At 38.1% G+C, this 17,975-nt stretch overlaps 2 protein-coding genes across 4 annotated transcripts in view; both read left to right on the forward strand.

Moving 5' to 3' along the window:
• The first annotated feature begins 584 nt into the window (after nucleotides 1-584).
• Nucleotides 585-11,888, forward strand: cept1b (choline/ethanolamine phosphotransferase 1b). Of its 2 annotated transcripts, none has more exons than XM_017431519.3 (10): nucleotides 585-777; nucleotides 1,844-2,112; nucleotides 2,926-3,100; nucleotides 3,850-3,997; nucleotides 4,440-4,581; nucleotides 5,681-5,765; nucleotides 7,161-7,292; nucleotides 8,207-8,365; nucleotides 8,644-8,769; nucleotides 9,093-11,888. In XM_017431519.3, the coding sequence occupies exons 2-10, from the start codon at nucleotides 1,922-1,924 to the stop codon at nucleotides 9,213-9,215; spliced, it is 1,281 nt and encodes a 426-aa protein (XP_017287008.1). In that variant the 5' UTR covers nucleotides 585-777; nucleotides 1,844-1,921; the 3' UTR covers nucleotides 9,216-11,888. The 2 variants fall into 2 exon arrangements, with proteins under 2 accessions (XP_017287008.1, XP_017287006.1); XM_017431517.2 differs by lacking the exon at nucleotides 5,681-5,765 and adding an exon at nucleotides 6,003-6,087 and having other exon boundaries at nucleotides 586-777.
• A 1,771-nt stretch (nucleotides 11,889-13,659) lies between these two features.
• The window catches only part of LOC108244900 (DNA damage-regulated autophagy modulator protein 2), a 7,653-nt gene continuing 3,337 nt past the window's right edge, over nucleotides 13,660-17,975 (forward strand). The window contains exons 1-6 of one of the 2 annotated variants that reach the window (XM_017431440.3): nucleotides 13,660-13,867; nucleotides 14,980-15,041; nucleotides 15,210-15,372; nucleotides 15,494-15,561; nucleotides 16,827-16,969; nucleotides 17,048-17,225. In XM_017431440.3, coding sequence (XP_017286929.1) covers nucleotides 15,242-15,372; nucleotides 15,494-15,561; nucleotides 16,827-16,969; nucleotides 17,048-17,225 — 520 coding nt within the window. In that variant the 5' untranslated portion in view covers nucleotides 13,660-13,867; nucleotides 14,980-15,041; nucleotides 15,210-15,241. The remainder of the gene's footprint in view (nucleotides 13,868-14,979; nucleotides 15,042-15,209; nucleotides 15,373-15,493; nucleotides 15,562-16,826; nucleotides 16,970-17,047; nucleotides 17,226-17,975) is intronic. The other variant, XM_025009432.2, reaches the window with a different exon arrangement.

Genomic DNA, 17,975 nt, shown 5'->3' on the forward strand with positions numbered 1-17,975 from the left:
GATGTTGGGAAGTTGTGTGTACACCAGTTGTGATAAAAACTTAAAAAAGCCTGAAAATAGTTACCTACACATAGCTTCAGGCTAAAAAAAATCTGGCTTTTCCTTTTGTAATTCTGTCATACATCATCAATAAGACAATTGTGAAATGCTGGACATGTTTTTTGTTTTTTTCTTAATTTTGGTTGATTTATTACAATTGTCTCTTTTTGATAGGACTTATTTTGTGTGCAAACGTACAGTATATATATAGAGGTTTTGTTTATGCCAGCGTATTTAATCTATATTCCAAGATGATAAACTAGAAATCTGTCAGATATAGTTGTGCAGAAGAAGCTTTTAATTGCATATTTACAGTTTATAACTAAAACCCATAGATATATCATCTACTTTTTTCTTTAACTCACCTATATATTTTTCAGATTTTTAGATTCGTGTGTTTGGAATCACTTTTATTATTATTATTGAAGACAGGACTGCCAAATCAGAAAAGCTATGGTGTCGCTTGCTGTTTGCCTGGCAGATCGAACTCGGGGTAATTTTCCCCACGTGGCGCAAGCCTCGCGAGATTTCCGTGATGGGCTAACGATAATTAGCTAGCTCTGTCAACTCCAGTGACACCGGGTCGTGGACATTTCCCTGCAGCTGCAAACACCGCTCCGGTGTTCCGGGTCTCGCACGGTTGATCTGAAAGCCCGCCGAGGAGAGGTGCTGACTGTCGGACTGAAGCGCCCTGACTGCCCGTTGGACTGTCCGCGGCTCTCGTCCTTTAATCGGCAGGTCAGTTGGTGTTAACGCTCGTTAGCTGTTTTTTTTAGGGGGGGTTGGCTGCCTCAAGCTAGCCTAAGGTAGTCGCAGTCAACAACCACCCCCTAATTTAACAAAAAAACATATATAACGTGCAATAGCATTCTTCGTAGTGGTAGTAAGTAGGTAAAATAATAAGCAGACGACAAGCGAGGAACTTGGAATAACAACTTAAAGAGGCAATCCTTCCGTAGCTACTTCCTTGTTGCGCTAACGCTCCAACTTGAACAGCTAGCCCGGATCAGCGAAGCTAACAGAAAGTATGCTACTGGAGAGCATGGTTGCTTTTTGAAGGTCTGTCAGCGGTCCGTGTGTTGCTGATGGTTTAGATAAGTAGATTAGGAACACATGTACACTTCGTCATTGCTCTGCTTTTGGCTTGCACAACTTTCTGAGTAACTCCCGTCAGAAGTACATGAAGTACTAAGATGCCACATGATGACACGCTGTGGAGCTGCCTGGAAGTTTGATGCTGATCTGATTGATAGGTGGCAGAAACGTGACGTTTCAGCTTCAGATGTCTTCTGCTTTCTCTCAAATAAGGAATTAACTTATATGAAGTTTTTCTTTTTTTTTCCTGCTGCTTCTGGTTTGCAGCGTCATGAGTTGTTTTTATTAGTCAAGATGTTTATTTAACAGGCTTGACAAAGATACACGTGCTTGGATAGGCCTAGCAAGGATACAGATTGTATACTTTATTTACCAAGTCAGTTTTACACATTACTCTTAAAGTCTTTTTTAATGATGTGTAAAAGTCTTAAGCTACCCCTCAGAGACAGTTCTCCAGGTTTTCTGGAAGTCTAAGGGTCCTTTTGGATATTTACTGCTTTTTTGCACTTATTCTGTTTCTTACACAGACTTTGTTGCTTTCTGTTGCCTCGTCTGATCTTTTAAAAAGACCCAAACCTCCAAATATGAGCTACACATTTTAAAAAATGCCTGAAAGTTGAGATAGGAGGATATACGGGTTCCTGCCGGACGATTTGAAGAGCAGAATGCTGACGTTTTTAATGCTTATCTTTTGGTTTCTTGTCCCCAGGAATCATCCGGTCTCACTGTCAGGACAGTGGCAGAGGCAGAGCTGTCAGGGATACAAACCATCAGGCAGTGGGGCTCCATGAGCACAGCGGGGCAGCAGCAAGGGGTGGGTCTGCGTTCCCGCCGAGTGCTTGGCCGGGACAAGGACCCTGGTCAGGGCATGGGCATGGAGGCGACCTGCTGGCTGGCCCCCGGGGTGCTGCGCAGACTAATCGAGCTTCCCTCTCCCCCTCTGTCTCGACACCAGCTCAAGAGACTAGAGGAACATAGGTAAAAATCTGAATTCTGTCTTAAAAACATAAATCTGACATATACTCTGACAACAGCGTTTGCTCTAATATGACACACATTTTAAAGCTGATTTTACCAAACCGAGTGAAGTGTTTATAAGAACAGTTTATTCATCAGCCCCTTTAAGAGTGGCATGTTGAGCAAATGCAATGTTTTGTGGTTATTATTGGTTACTTGGTTATCTTGAAGTTGCAAGATTTTAGTTTGCCTATCAGCTGTGATGTAACAAAATTTCCTGTCAACTAAAAGTAAAGTTCTGTATGCATTTCTTTTATTTTTGTGACCTACAGAATACACTTTTTTATGTAATTAGCAGGACACAACCTCCATCCACACATCCCTTAAGTTCATGTTGTTTTGAATATACTCCAAGTTTATGTAGCCACTAAGTGACTGGTAATTTAACTAGTGTCTTCTTAACCTCTGTCAGTGTAAAAATGGGATAAATGTGTCCTCTTTAAGTTAGAGGTGGCTTCTTTGGTATATAGAACTCTGGTTTAGTGTTTGTTTAGTAGAGATAGCAAATATATTAATGATGTATACAAACAAAAACCCTACATGTACCTTTTTCTGCCTGCAATATATAGACAATAAAGCACGAATACATCAATATAAAGCACCTTTCTGTTAACTCGTTGTGACAGTAAATAACAAAAATATAGAAATAATCTTAACTTTCACTTTCTTTCAACAGATATAATATCATAATTTCTTATTTTCTGCTCTGGGTATCAGGTAAGTCTCCAAACTAAGCTTCTCAGGGCCTCACCTGGCTGTTTTTGTCCCCTGCAGGTACAGCAGTGCTGGCCGCTCTCTGCTGGAACCTTTAATGCAGAAATACTGGGAGTGGTTGGTGGGACAGGTCCCTTCCTGGATCGCTCCCAACCTCATCACCATTATTGGCCTGGCCACCAATGTCTTCACCACCCTGGTACTTGTGTACTATTGCCCAACTGCCACTGAACAGGTTAGTTATCAGAGATAAATGATTATTCCTGGAGATTTAAAAAAAAAAGTTTTGATTATGTTGTAAATTTATTTATCAAAGCAAAACTAAAAGCAGAGAAGGTATGAACATTTATTTATTTTTGAACCTGTGTTTGTAGTTGTTGGGAAATGATGAAAGCGAGAGGAAGATGATGGTCCGTTTGCTCATAGAATGACCTAAGCTACTGATCCATTATCCGAATAGTTGCTAATCGATTCTTCTCTCGATGAACTGACCCATTACGGTCATCAAATGGCTCAAGTAGTTGCTTGGTCACCCTGGTGCTTCAGACAATAATGAAAGCTAATAGTGCAAAAACAAAGTGCTGCGTTGGACTCAAAGCCAAGATCTGGGAGTGCTTTAAAGTACATTTGCATTAAATTTAACTTTTTAATGCAAAATAGAATTTTTTTTAAAAAACCTTTTTATTCATTGTAACATATCCTGAAATTATTTTTGATAATTAGTTGGTTCTATGTGCTAATGAGACCCATTATTCACGTTTTATCCTGCTCTATTTTTTTCCCCACATTTACTAATTTGCTAGTTGTGTGTAATAGTTGAGCTTAATTAGCCTTCTGTCCTATATTTGTTTTTGTTTTTGGAGACTTTGAGACCAAATGTTCTATTGCCTATTCATAATTCTTAGTAAGTTTCCATATATTAAAAAAAGGCCTAATTAAAACTCCTGTTGTGATTACATGACTGTGTATTTTGTGTTGTTCCAGGCTCCTCTCTGGGCATACCTATTGTGTGCTGTGGGTCTTTTTGTCTACCAGTCATTGGATGCCATTGATGGGAAGCAGGCCAGACGCACCAATAGCAGCTCTCCCCTGGGCGAGCTCTTTGACCACGGCTGTGACTCCCTCTCCACAGGTGAGTTTACTTCATGTTTGACTTTCTTCTTCTGTGCTGCCATCCAATCAGATTGATGCAGAACACGGTCTTTGTTTCGGTGCTGCTGTTCCGCTTTGCTAATTTATACAGACTGAACAGAAGCAGCACAGAAGTGTGTCTGTGCTGCTGACAAATGCTGCCGCTGCAGAATGACAACAGTGTCTTTGATTAGAGCAGCATGTTTTACAATGTGCACAGATCACTTTTACTTTGTGCTGCTGCCTACCCCTGTTGGCAGCTCAGAGGTGAAACAACTTGACCTGATAACATTATTGCTCCCTCGGGTCTCACAAATTAGATGGCAACGAGCAACAAAGGCGCAGTCAGCTCTGCCTTGCTCGTGCTGTGTGAGCAAGGCTTTTGTCTCAGAAACCACGGCTCCATGTGAACGCTGGTCTGTTTGATGTGCTTGTCTCTGCAGTGTTTGTGGTGTTGGGAACCAGCATAGCAGTGCAGCTGGGCACCAATCCGGACTGGATGTTCTTCTGCTGCTTTGCTGGGATGTTCATGTTCTACTGTGCCCACTGGCAAACCTACGTGTCAGGAACGCTACGTTTTGGCATGTGAGTCAACAAAAACTGCCAAAAAAGTTCAATTTTTTACTTCATTTCCCCAAGTTTATCAGAGCTCATTTCTAGTGTTTTTATTTAAAGAAAATAACCTAAACACATTTCAAAGCTATCATAATTTTTATCTGATATTTTACTGAATAAACCTGCAGAAACACTTTTATACTTAACTTTAACAAAAACAGTCCCTACCTTAGACATTGTATAGTGAGAAACTGGTCATATATCAACCATATGAGGTTCAGCAGCATCACAACTCTTCATCAGTCCTTCCACTGTTTACAAGGAATTTTATCTACCATTTGTTTCAGCATCATAGTGTAACAAAGAAATTCCATCAAAGCCGCTGAATATTTTTGTTAGTAGAGATTTTTGTGAAGTATTGTTGTCTTAAAATGAGTAATTTAAGTCCAAATATGCTGCTTATTGCCCTCTCTACCCCTCTGCTTTTTGTACACTGATTCTGTAGTTTCCTTTTTTCTTTCTTTTATTTTCTTGGCCACGTTATTTTTTTCTTAAACACTTGAAGCAACGGTGTGATGAGTGCAATGGGCGATGTAGGCCACTAGATGTCAGCACATCTCATTTTACCTTAATGCCAACAGTTTGGCCTGTTTTGCAGAAAGCTTCATATTACGACATCCACTTATTCATCTTGGATTAAAACATTTTAGATACAGTGAAACACTATTATTCATACACTCAATTTCTTTTCTAAAGGTTGAAATATGTAGATGTTTAATTTTTTTATCCAAGCTTCTTGGTGAATAGCTAAAACACGGACGTGGATTAAGTTTTCTTTTTGTTTACTCAGACTTTATATCGCTGCTTACTTGCAGTTTTAGTTGAGACGTAAAACTGATGTATTTTGTTTCCTACCATCTGCATGTTTGGCAGAGTGGACGGGGTTTCTTCAAATTGGAGACTATTTTTTTTTTTCAGTTTTGTGAAATCTTTGGTTCATTTAAAGACATTAAATAACTTATTTAAAACTGAATAAACTAGTGATGCTTTGGTATTAATCCTTTGATCAAACTGTAGCAGTGACATGTCCGGTTGAGGTGGAGTAAACGTGAATGTGTTCTGTGTGTAGATTTGATATAACAGAGGTGCAGATCTGTCTAGCAGGAATACAGCTGCTCACAACCGCTGTCGGTCCGTCTCTGTGGAACGTTATGGTAAACCTCCTGGCTGCTGCCTGCATGGCTCTCTGCTGTCTGCCTCCACAACAGCTGCTGACCATGGAGAAACTTCCTTCCTAATCTGTTAGCTGCATCTTCAAACATCTCCAAATTAAATGGGTTTTGTGCTCCATGTTCAGCATTGTGTTGTGGAGGAAGGCTGTGGGATGACGAAGTGCTGGTAGATTTTTACTAATCCTCACTATAAATTGTCTGCTTTCTCCTCCCACTCAGCATTGATGTGACTGAGGTGCAAATCTTCATTATAATTATGTATTTGCTGGCCGCCGTGGGAGGATCTGCTTTTTGGCAGTCACTGGTAATTCTGAATGGTTCTAATTCCTACAGATTGACTTAATAAGAATGATGTCATAAATGTGCGATGATAATCTTGACAGTTTTTTATATAATTCTGCTCTAGCATCTTTGTTTGGACTGTTATGCAAAATACAGATGACTTTGTACTCCTTGATTTAAAACACAAAAGAAGAAAAACCCACATTGGTCACTGAACTAACTTGAAACTGACAAAAGTAATAAAAAATAAAAATGAAAATCAGTCTTTGCTTTTCAATTTTGGTTCAACAGAATTATTTAAAAAAATTAGAAATATAAGTAAACTGGCTTTGACAAAACAAACATTTTTTCAACTTATTATTATGCTCCACAACTTTTTCAGGCAATCAAGTGATTTCTGTAGCTCTCTCTGAGACTTCTGCACCTGTCCACAGTTGTCCACAGTTGTCCATAGGTGTCCACGGGTGTTCACAGGTGTTCTGGTCCACTCCACATGAACAAACTGCTCCAGCTGTCTCAGGTCTGAAGGCTTCCTTCTCCAGATGTTTCAGCTCCTTCCACAGATGTTCAGCAGGATTTAGATCAGGGCTCAGGGGCCACTTCAGAATGGTCCGATGTTTGGTTCTGACCCTCCATGTTCAATTTGGGACACACCATGATCCCAAATACTTTAACATGTCCCTGTGGTCAGATTAGTTTCTAGGGGTACCATCCTTTCTGCCAAGGCCAGTTTCATTAGTTTGTTTTTAAAAAATAATGTTTTTAAACCACATTTTAAAAGCAGTGACTGATTTTCATTAATTCAGTAGTTTGGTTTTTTTCCATGTTTTTACTTTTGTCTTTTTCGAGTTCTTTGAAAGACCTTTGTGGGTTTTTCTTCTTTTAAAAAAGGGTACAAATTTATCTTTGTCTGTAGTTTCATTAGAAATCTTGATTGTTTTTATCATTCTGACATTATGTTGCTTTTATTGTGTATTTATTGCTGAATGTACTCAGTGTTAAACAGACTCTGGTTTTAAAAAACAATAACAGAACTTGTTCTTTATATTTGTGTTGCACTCTGTAAGTTGACTTTGTGGATGTTTTGATTTGCAGATTCCAGTCGTAAATATCCAGATGAAAATGATTCCTGCCATCGGCACTTTTTTAGGAGCAATCTTCTCTTGCACAAATTACTTCAGAGTTATTTTTACAGGAGGTGTGGGTAAAAACGGATCCACGATAGCTGTAAGTCCTCTTTTATTTGTTTGTTTGGTTTAAAATGTGTCCTCACCTACATGTTTGTGGTCAGATTTCAGTTTCTCTTTGTGCAAATAAACACATGATCTACATGTCAGCGGAGCGAGAAACATCTGTTGGTGCACTTAGATGTCTGTCAATCACAAGCTGATTTTTGTAGCCCCAAGTAATGCATATTATAAAAATGTTGTTCAGCCTAATTCACAGTTATTACAGTTTTAAGTTCTACAAACATTTCCATGAGCTCAAATATGAGAGTAGTAAAAGTAAAAATACTCAGAAGAAGGTCTGTTAAAATGTGACTCCCAGAACCAGTAAAACCTACTAGATACTAGCTAATCCACTTTTAATGCCGTTTTAATCTCAGCAATTACTTAAGTTTTGTATTCTTTGCCGGAGAACTTTAAACTGAGTGGATCTGCTGTCAGTGTGACTCCACAGGTTGGTGCTGAGGAGCAGAAAGTTCAGATATGAGGGTCTTTATGAGATTACTAAAGCTTTGATGCTGCACTTACAGCAACAACAAACAGGACGTTTTAATAATGCATTTTGTGAGTTTAAATGCACTTTTCCAATAAAACTAAAAAAAATTCTTGTGTGAAGTTGCATCAAAAAGAAACAATGGTTTTCCTGCGTGGCCCTGCACACTATTGGATCCTCACTTTGAATAGATTTGTTCTCAAACGGATGCATGTCCTGAAACAGAGTTAGTCTCTTCTGATTGGATCACTGAGGACATGTGTTCACACTAAACATGGTCAAAGTTTAACGTCAGAGCAGAGAAAAATTATTACTCCATCAGTTTGTACTTAAAGCAGATTACAAGCATAACATTTAATCTTTTTATTTGTGTTCTGTTTTGTGTCTTTCTAATGTCATTTTTTTTTTGTCTTTGTCCCCAGGGAACCAGCGTCCTCTCTCCAGTCCTCCATATTGGTTCAGTTATAGTTTTGGCAATGATGATATACAAAAAGTCTGCTGTCCAGCTCTTCGAGAAACATCCCTGTCTTTATATCCTGGCGTTTGGCTTTGTGTCAGCTAAAATCACCAATAAATTAGTTGTAAGTGGATCTTATTTTTATAAAGAGGTCAGGGTTATGAAGGCTGTTTACACCTTACCGCCAGCTCTGCCACATGCATATCTGACCTTTTCATGCACACACACACACACACACCTTCTTACATTCTCAGCCTTGTTGAAGATTAGACCTGCAGCAAGGTCTAATGTTTTTGTTCTCATGCCTGTTGTGTTTTGTGTGTTTTTGAGAACATCTCAAAACATCTTTAAAACATCTCCATTTTTGTTTTCGATGCTGAAGGTGTAATTATTTTTTTACAGGTAGCACATATGACGAAAAGTGAGATGCATCTTCACGATTTAGCTTTCCTGGGGCCAGGATTACTGTTCCTCGATCAGTATTTCAACAGCTTTATTAACGAGTACCTGGTGCTCTGGATTGCCCTGGTAAGTACGTGTTTGATGAATGTATTTGTCACACTTAGATGTTTCAGTCACTGTTAGACTTTGTAGGTGCTTCTTGACTGGGTCATTGCAGCCATGAAACAAGATGACTTAATAGGAAAGTGTTGGGAATAAGTAAAACTTAATTTTGATGAAATGTAAAGTCAAAGTAGAAACAAGTTGTAAATACCAGGTTAAAATGGCATATTTTGAGGTCAAACATTAGTCAACTTTCCATGTTAGTTATGACCTAAACAGAACTTTCTCCTTCTTTAAATCCTGTCTTCAGTCTGAAAAGAGTCACGGTGTTTCCCTTCCTTCCACAGATCATTTCCTTTTTCGACTTGGTGCGTTACTGCGTCAGTGTTTGCAACCAGATTGCCTGCCATCTTCACATTTTTGTCTTCAAAATCAAGCCCTACTCAGTGCCCATTTCAGCGGCTCACTGAGGGCACGCCGCCGTTACTGACTCTGTTCCTCGCAGTTAGTCGCTCAGCTCCTCCTCCCTCAGTTCTCCACGCAGAGCGGCGGTGTAAAGTATGTGCTTCTGCCACCTGAATGTGAGGACAAATAATATATATTAAGATACTGGAATATTACTGTCACTTTCTTTTCTTTTTCACCAGTGCAGAGTTTGATTTGTACCAGTTTCATCTTCTGACAAATTCAAGGTTACAGAAAACAAATCTTCAGGAGAGAACAGGTGCTACTTGGTGTGTTCATGGACAGAAACTTACATGTTTTAACTGTATAGGTGCAAGAAAAAAAATCAAACTCTTTTTGCTTTTGATGATTATAATTTTTGTAATATTTGCATAAATTTAACTTTTGCTATTGTAAATACCAAACTGTTATTTCTCTGCTTCTCTTAAGTTAAAAGTCCTGCTTTTGACACATTTCTAGAAATCTTTCTTCATGTATGCGATTTTAAAGCAGCTTCATCTTCTGCACATTAATCAAGACTGTGCTGCTATGTTGTGTGAGCGAAACAGGATTTTTGGTGGAAACTTAACAGCAACTTTGTTTTCCTTTTTATTTAACATATCAGAACAACCTTTTTTGTACAAAACTTAAAAAAAATCACTGCCAGTCTTCTTGATTGCACTTTTCTTTTCTTTGTTTGCTTTTCTAGTTAAAGTAAAGATTAGGAGCTGTTAGGCTTTATTTACATTAATTTGTATTTTTTGGCACAAAAGGAAGCTTTACACAAGTGGAAAGGAGCGATGGATGTATTTAGACACATTTACTACAAATCTCTTAAGTTTGAAGTCTGTTTACTGGTTTTTGCAGCTTTGCTGAGACAGCTGAAAGGTGTGAAAAGTAATTAGTGGCCGTTTGATTTCAATAACCTCTGATCCAAAGGTTTGCTCACAGTTTGCAGCAGATAATAACAAAAGTGTTTCGTTTTTGTTTTATTTTTTTTAAAAAAGGAGCAACACAATTCTGTTAACCTTTCAAGGAATGGGTCACTGAACTTTTAATCATTTTAATTAGTGTCAGAAATATTTCATGAAAATACCAAAACAAACCTCCATGTTTGACTTTTGTCACTCACTTATGGTGACGTGTTTGTTGCTAATGAATGTCTAAAAGCAGCGTGTCGTATATTATGTTGATTAAACTCTCACAGTAATTTTCTACAGCTGCATGTGGATGCAGGTCATGTTCTTTGGTTCCTGGGGGGGGTATGTGAGTCAAAAACTGCACTTTGTGGTAACTCAAAGAGTTTTATAAGTCACAGAAGTAATGCCACAAAGTCCAAGGTTTGTTTAACCAAAATTCAGCTGATAGACTCATTTTTTTGGTTTGTTATTGTGGGATTTGTTGGGGGTGGGTGGGACAAGCAGACACCTAAATGAATAGATGTGAAATATGTTAAGTTTTCATTAATGCAGTTAAATGAATCACCACTGTGAAATGTCTTCAGTGTTACGTTTCTGCAGCAGAACAGGTGCGCATGTGAACCATGCGCAAGAGATGAGGTGGCATGACAGCCTCGTGGTTTTTAATGTGAAAACTGACAAGAATCAGATCGGACTTTAATAAAACGTGTTTCTTCGACGTGCTGCTCGCTCTGCACCCCCAGCATCTGATTCTGACGCGCCTCAAACCAACAGTGCGTCCAACAAGGAACATTTTATGGCTTCTGCATTTTGTGCCTGTTTATGTTACATCTGCAAATACTGTTTCTATGCCTCTACATTGTCTTTATTATAATCTGCGATGCCAAGTGTGGGCTGTAATGAGTCTTATTAACGTTTAGTATCTGAGGTTTTCCCTGAGTTCAGGAACTAAATATCTGAATGAAGAAAAGAGAAAAGTGTCCACACAAGTGTTAAAGGACCACTTCACCCAGACCTAAAAAATGGTCTTAAATACCTTAAGACAGAAAAGTGCAAAAATATATAGAAGTGGATGAAAAACAAGGACTATCAAAAGCTTAAAAGTATTAATTTTGAGAAGTAAAAGTAGTTTTTGATAAGAATAAAATGATTAATTTTGAAAAGGCAAACATACATTGGAAGTAAATGTTACATTAGGATAATACAAAACTAAATTTGAAATTGTATTCTATATTATATGAAAAATATATTAATATATAGTATAATATTGTTTCTTACAAATAATAACAGTAATTTTAAGAGAAATCTTTTGGTGGAGGGTTGACAAAATATTGTTATTCCTAACGTTATGAGACTTGTATTGCATAAAAAAGACTTGAAACATTTCATAAAGTTTTTTGTTGTTGTTTGTTTTCATCACAGTAAAATGCCCAACTGTCTGTATATATGTGCAATAACAGAACAATAATACACAAAACAATTTAAAGTTGGGGTGACAGAGTTCATTAAAGTGTTTTTAAACACTCAGGTTAAAAGATTTATTTGAGGGGAAACATTATTTTTTATTATGATTTCCAGGAATTTCTAAGAACACAAATTTAATTCATTTTTTTCTAATTTGCTGGAAGGCAAAACAAAATCCAAAAATATGTCAGGTAAAGTTAGAAAATGTGTTTTGGGTGAACATTAATGGGAAATACCTGATAATTAATTTCCTGGGGTTTTTAATTCTAACCTGAGTCTGAAAGACATGTTATATTAAAAATGTCATTTTCTTTATCATTTTGTTTTTATTTTCTGTGTTACAGTTGAAGAAAAGAAATTAAGTCCTTTTCCACGGTACAGTTTGTATCTTCAGGGTCTTTGTAGAACTTCTACCTGAAAACTGAACTGAAACATTTTTTCTTAACGACTCGACGGCTGCAGCTTACGTGCTTTTAGTTTCTGATGTCACGTCCACTCTCATTCTGTCAAGTAAACGTTTGCCTTAAACACGTTTGTTTTCTCTTGTTTTGGACAGAAAAGGAGCGTTTTGTCTCTGTGTCTCTGCTCTCGGAGGCTCGTGTTAAAGTTGGTTTTCTGTTGGCCGGAAGGCCAGACTCAGGTATTTCACCAGTGAGTTCAGCGATGTGATGACTACAGAAAACAAGGTCGCCTGACATGCAAATAAATTCCATACTTCAACCTGAAAACAGGTTTTTATTTGTCTTACCAGAAAATTCAATGTAATGGATTCATCTTGTTGTTCCTGCAGGACTTCAATTATAAAATAAAGAATAACTCAAAGAATGAACCAGGACTGTGTGGACAGTTATATTAAACTTTATGGTCAGCCTGTTTAAAAATGCACTTTATTCCCATTTTCATATATCTGTATAGAAAATAGCTACCAAAGATACATTTTGACATGCTGCATGTTTTTGCACTCATTCATGTGTTGGTAAGTTACTTGCATTCAGTAGATAAATCAGCAAAAGGAGGATAAATTAATCATTTACCGGTAATGAGATTTTCATTACCACCGATGGAATACATCTCTTTCAGATACTGTTCATTTATTGTAGACTTTTCTTTTGACCTGACTTCTGTTTCTTCGTTTGTTCTTTCTCTTGGACACACGAGGAACAAATAAACCCCAATTCTGAAAGAGTTGGGACATTCTGGTAAAATATAAATAAAAAGCAAAGGCAATTATCTGCAAATCTCAAACCTTTATTTTATTCACAGTGGAACATAGTAAACACATCAAATGTTGAAACAAAAAAAATGACCTTTTTATTTTTTTAAATAAAGTAATTTTTAATATTTAATGGTGGCAACACAGAGGTTCACCAGTCTGCAGAAAAACTGAGTCTATAAATAATGAAACCATTTCAGAATAATGTTCCTGAACAGAAAAATGAGGAAGACTGAATATCTCATCATCTACAGTTCATGATATAAAATGATCTCAAGAATCTGAAGAAATCTCTGAGGTCAAAGGTCAAGGCTGAATGCCAATATTAGATGGTTGTGGTCTTGGGGCCCTCAGGGGCCACTGCATTAAAACCAGGTTCTGGTTCTGTTCTGCTCTGGAACACTTCCACATCTGGAACACTTCCACATCTGTAAACACAGTTCACCACACCGTCATCAAACATCTGCTCCCATCCAGCAAAGAAGACCCAGAATCATATCAGACAAGAATGGGACAAAAGAAGAAGGAAAAATATTTTATTCACAGTTAGTTTAGGAGATCTGCAACTCTTTGAATTCAGCTACAGTTGGGATTGTAGATATTTTAGTTTGACTTGTCTGCAAATTGCTTTTTGGGCACTAATGCTTAGAAGAAGCCCTCTGTAATTATGATTTGACACTTTAGCAATATGAGTAATGAATCTGTGAACATAAGCATTTAGCCACCTCTATTTTGTTATCCTCGGCAGTGTTTTATAATCACGAGTTCTTTGACTTCCTTCCTGTAGTAGTAGTAGTAGTACAACAGCGTTGCTTTGCAGATTTGCCTGTGAGACAAAATTCAGGGGAGAAAAAACCCATTCACAAGTTGCGATACGCGCATGCGCACAACATTGTAGGCGGAAGCGGAGATCTTGTGGCAGATTTTGAAGTTTTTCTGTGTAACTCGGTGTTTTTCACCTTCAAGGGGGATCAACGAGAGTCACAGAAGCCCGGGCGAGTTATTTTTACTTTGAAATAAGTTGTCCGGATAGTTTGTTTGTGGCGCAGAAAGAATAAAACCTCCGGGAAACTCGAAAAACGTGAGCTTCATTATGTCTTTCCTGATTGTTTTGCGGTTTGTTGCAACTGTATGGCTTTATAGTTAAAATAACCGTTTTCTTTTAGAGTATTCTGGTGTTAAATAAGTTTATATCTGCTGTAGGAACAAAGGTAAAGTTAGATAACAGTCTAACTAAAAACGTTAGATAAATTTTACAGCATGTCCGCATTCCTTAACAAGTTCTTCAAGTGATCCACGGAACAAAGTTTGCTTTTGATTTAATTAATGCATTATTATTATTCAATTTATTCTATTTGAGTCTTTAGACAAATAGTTTAACTGCTTGTATTTGTAGCATTGCTTGGTTTGGTGTTTGCTTTCTGTGAGTTTTAAACCAGGTAAAAAGTTGGACAGTTTCCGTTCATGAGAACAGGGAAGTGAAACTTATTTATTCTGTTTCACTGAATGTTTCAGAGTTCAATTGCAGTTTTTACACATACAGACATGTGTACTTAAAATAAATACGGTTTTGAAAAGTAAATTATTTGAACTTTTCAGGAGTTTGTTATTAAAGAGTTGTAAGTGCTGTTACCAAAAATAACACCTCTCTGTAATGTAAAGCATGTACCAGAAAACAAAACCTGAATTAAAATTTATTTCTCTTTAAGTATAAGTCCATCTGACTCTGTCACAGGTGCCAAAAATGTCTCAGCCCTGAGATTCCTGTTACCAGAGCAGAAAAAAGTGGTTTTTAATTCCTGTGCTTCTTATAACTGGAATAATTCCCCAAAAACCTTTAAAGAAACTGAATGTCTTAACTTTTATTAAATCTAAAGAACTACTCAACAGCGTATTTCAGACTAGATGTGTTTAATTTGAATGTTTTTAAGTTTTATTAAGTAATGCTTACTGTGCTTTTATTGCCTCATACTTGTGGAACTTGTTATCTTACTTTGACGTTGGCATGATGAAAAAGACTTGTTTTCACTTTGCTCCTCTGAGTAAAGGCCAATAATGAATATTTGATTACAAAGTGCAAAATAAAAAAAAAAAAAAGACCCTACAAGGTCTGTATGTAACCATTTATTCATGTGATTAAATGCCTAATTAGATCCTGGAGGGCAGTGCTAAATGATTATTGTTGTTTTGCAGAGAGCAGATGTTAGATGGTCGGTTCTGTGGTCCCAGCTGTCAGAAACAAAAAAGATAATCAGGTTCGTATTATTTAAATCAGACACTGGCATAAATATTCTGATTGTGAAATTGTTTGAATTCTGATTATCATTTTCAGTGCCAGAGCAATGATGATGAACATATATTTAGGTCGTTGCACACGTTCCCCTGAATGATGATGATGATGATGAGGAGGATGTTTTGTGCAGGAGCGAGTGTTGGAGCGAACCGTGAGGAGACCATGTGGTGGTTCCAGCAGGGTCTCTGCTTCCTGCCCGCCGCTCTGGTCATCTGGACGGTGGCGTCCTTCGTCTTCGCTTACATCACAGCGGTGGTGCTGAGACACGTGGACCCTCTGGTGCCTTACATCAGGTCAGGGTTTCTCTGAGACAAATAAAAATGATGTTTCTTAGGAAACTGGTTTCAAACAGTGCTTAGAGATTAATAAAAACATAAAAGTGTTTACTGATGTCAGATTTGTTTTGTGTTGCAGCGACACAGGAACCATAGCACCAGAGAGGTGTCTTTTTGGGATCATGTTGGATGTTTCAGCTGCTTTAGGTAATGTTTACACACACATGCTGTACATGGACTCTTCATTCTGTAAACCAGTCCACTGTGAATTTACTGAACTATATAACCACAGACTAAACCGAGGTTGGATTGGTTAATCTTTATTGTACAGAAACAAAGTATCAGGATGATGCTAGTCAGTTTCTCTAAATTATCAAGACAGATTGGTAAATTTTACAAACTAATATAAACAGATTGTGTCATCTTTGTATCCCAGAGCCTTTTTATTATCATTACCTGCTGCCAAACAAAAAGGGCGATGATGTTTTTGTCTGTCGTGTTAGCAAAATACCTCATGAGACAGTGGACGGATCTTAATGAAACTCTCAGCAAGTAATCACTGGATGTAACATCCAAGATGGCTGCCACAGCTAAGCCACCTTAGCTTTCTAGTTTTCTGACAAGAAATCGAGATAGCATGTCCACAGAAATATATATGTTGATTTGTTCTGTGAATATTTATGATACGTCTGCTGATTATGAGAGTATCATGTTACACAGGCAGCGGCTGAAGGATGGGATGTTTTAAATGTTTTAAACAGCAAAATCTTCAAATCTTCAAAGGTCAGACACATGTTGATGATTGAGTCCAGGTCATGTGGGGTTTGTACGCTGAGGGTAGCACCTACAAACAGCCAACTGAAAGTGTCACCCTGGGTTCAGAAGACCCACTGATCTGTACGACTTGTGAAGGCTGGCTTGTGTTGTTTGTTACACAGGCTGCTGAAAAAAACCTTGATGTTGGTTCAGACAGAAAGCTGTCAGAACGCACAGTTCACCGCCGACTGATGCAGACGGCTCAGGGTGCCCGTCCTCGCTCCTTCCAACACCGGAAGCAACTTCATGGTCACATGAGTGCTTCTCGAAGACCAGTCGCCTGATTTGAAGCACGTTTTATTTTGCACAGTGAGGACAGCTAGGTGGGAGAGTTGTTTATTTACCTGCGAGAAGAAATGACTGGAAGATTCATCATGGAAAATCAAGAGTCAGTGTGGGTTAATCTGAAGCATGTTGACTGGAAACACCTGGGAAATCTGCCTTTAACATGAGTTTTTTTTGTTGTTGTTTATTTTACACCTGTTTATGACCTCTTTCAGCAGGAAGATAATTCACCCTGCCAGCTGCATCAGTGGTTGGGAGAATATAAATCAGAACTTAATGTGTTGATTCAGCATTTGTTGACCCATGAGAGGGACTTCCACAGAAATCTGATGTCATCCTGATGTTGTTGATGTGTGTTTTGCTGTTTGCAGGCATAGCCACAGTTTATGTGCGATACAAACAGGTCCAGGCTCTTTCGGGTGAGGATGAAGTCACGCTCCAAAGACTGAACCGGGTCGGGCTGGTGTTCGGCTGGATCAGCTCCTTTGGGATGTGCGTGGTGGCCAACTTCCAGGTGAGAGCTCCGGTTCTGAGATCAGCTCAAACATGTTGAATGTGTCAGCCGTGAGCCCGTGTGTCCCTCTCAAAGCAGAAGACCACCTTTTTCCCCATGCACCTGGTGGGGGCTGCGTTGACCTTCGGGGTCGGAGCGCTCTACATCCTGGTTCAGACACACATCTCGCTCCACATGCACCCGCACATCCACAGCAGAACCGTGTACCTGGTCCGTCTCAGCATTGGAATCTGCACCTTGTGCAGCATCATCAGCAGTATCCTTCAAACCTCGGGTCCAGTCCAGCTAAAAGGAGCAAATCAAATGTTAAAGTTAATATGAGCAAAACAGTAACTAATGATGGTGGTTAAAAGCTTAAAGTGGTTGAAGAGTAGCTCAGAGGAGCTTTAGAAGACAAATAAAGCAAACAGACTGAAGCAGATTACAAAGAAAATGTTTTTGAAGGAATTAATGAGATCTTAGTGTATTTCTGGGGGGAATATTATTTTAAATAAAGTTAAATATTTTGAAAAATAAGAAGTCATGGTAGACGATTCCCAGTTGAGCTGAACATTTTGACATGTGAATGGTTAAAACAATCCCTAATCTATCTTCTCTTTACAGGAATTTGTTTTGCAACAGATTTTAGGTGAAATGACACAACTGAGTCTGTTTCTTTCCTCTCTTTTGGGTGTTTGTGTTCCTTTTGTGGAGATCTTTTAGCAGGTCTGGAGTTATGCCTTAAATTGTTCCAGGTTATTGAAACAGCGTCGCACCATAAATACAAACACTGAAGCAACATAAAGTTCTTCACGGCTTTCTTAAGTTTTAAGTTGAGATAAAATGAAAGAATAACGAGATGTAAAACACTAGACTTTGCCTTCGGACATTATTATATACAGGTGCTGGTCATAAAATTAGAATATCATGAAAAAGTAGATTGATTTCAGTAATTCCATTTAAAAAGTGAAACTTGTATATTATATTCATACATTACATACAAACTCATATATTTCAAATGTTTATT

Source organism: Kryptolebias marmoratus, linkage group LG4 (genome assembly GCF_001649575.2).
Source record: "Kryptolebias marmoratus isolate JLee-2015 linkage group LG4, ASM164957v2, whole genome shotgun sequence".
In the NCBI taxonomy this organism is placed as follows: domain Eukaryota; kingdom Metazoa; phylum Chordata; class Actinopteri; order Cyprinodontiformes; family Rivulidae; genus Kryptolebias; species Kryptolebias marmoratus.

Bases quoted from the DNA above. Each gene is read 5' to 3' on its own strand.
- cept1b (XM_017431519.3), top strand. From the start codon at position 1,922: ATGAGCACAGCGGGGCAGCAGCAAGGGGTGGGTCTGCGTTCCCGCCGA. The intron at 3,101-3,849 runs GTTAGTTATCAG...GTGTTGTTCCAG, and splicing joins GCCCAACTGCCACTGAACAG to GCTCCTCTCTGGGCATACCT. The intron at 8,366-8,643 runs GTAAGTGGATCT...ATTTTTTTACAG, and splicing joins AAATCACCAATAAATTAGTT to GTAGCACATATGACGAAAAG.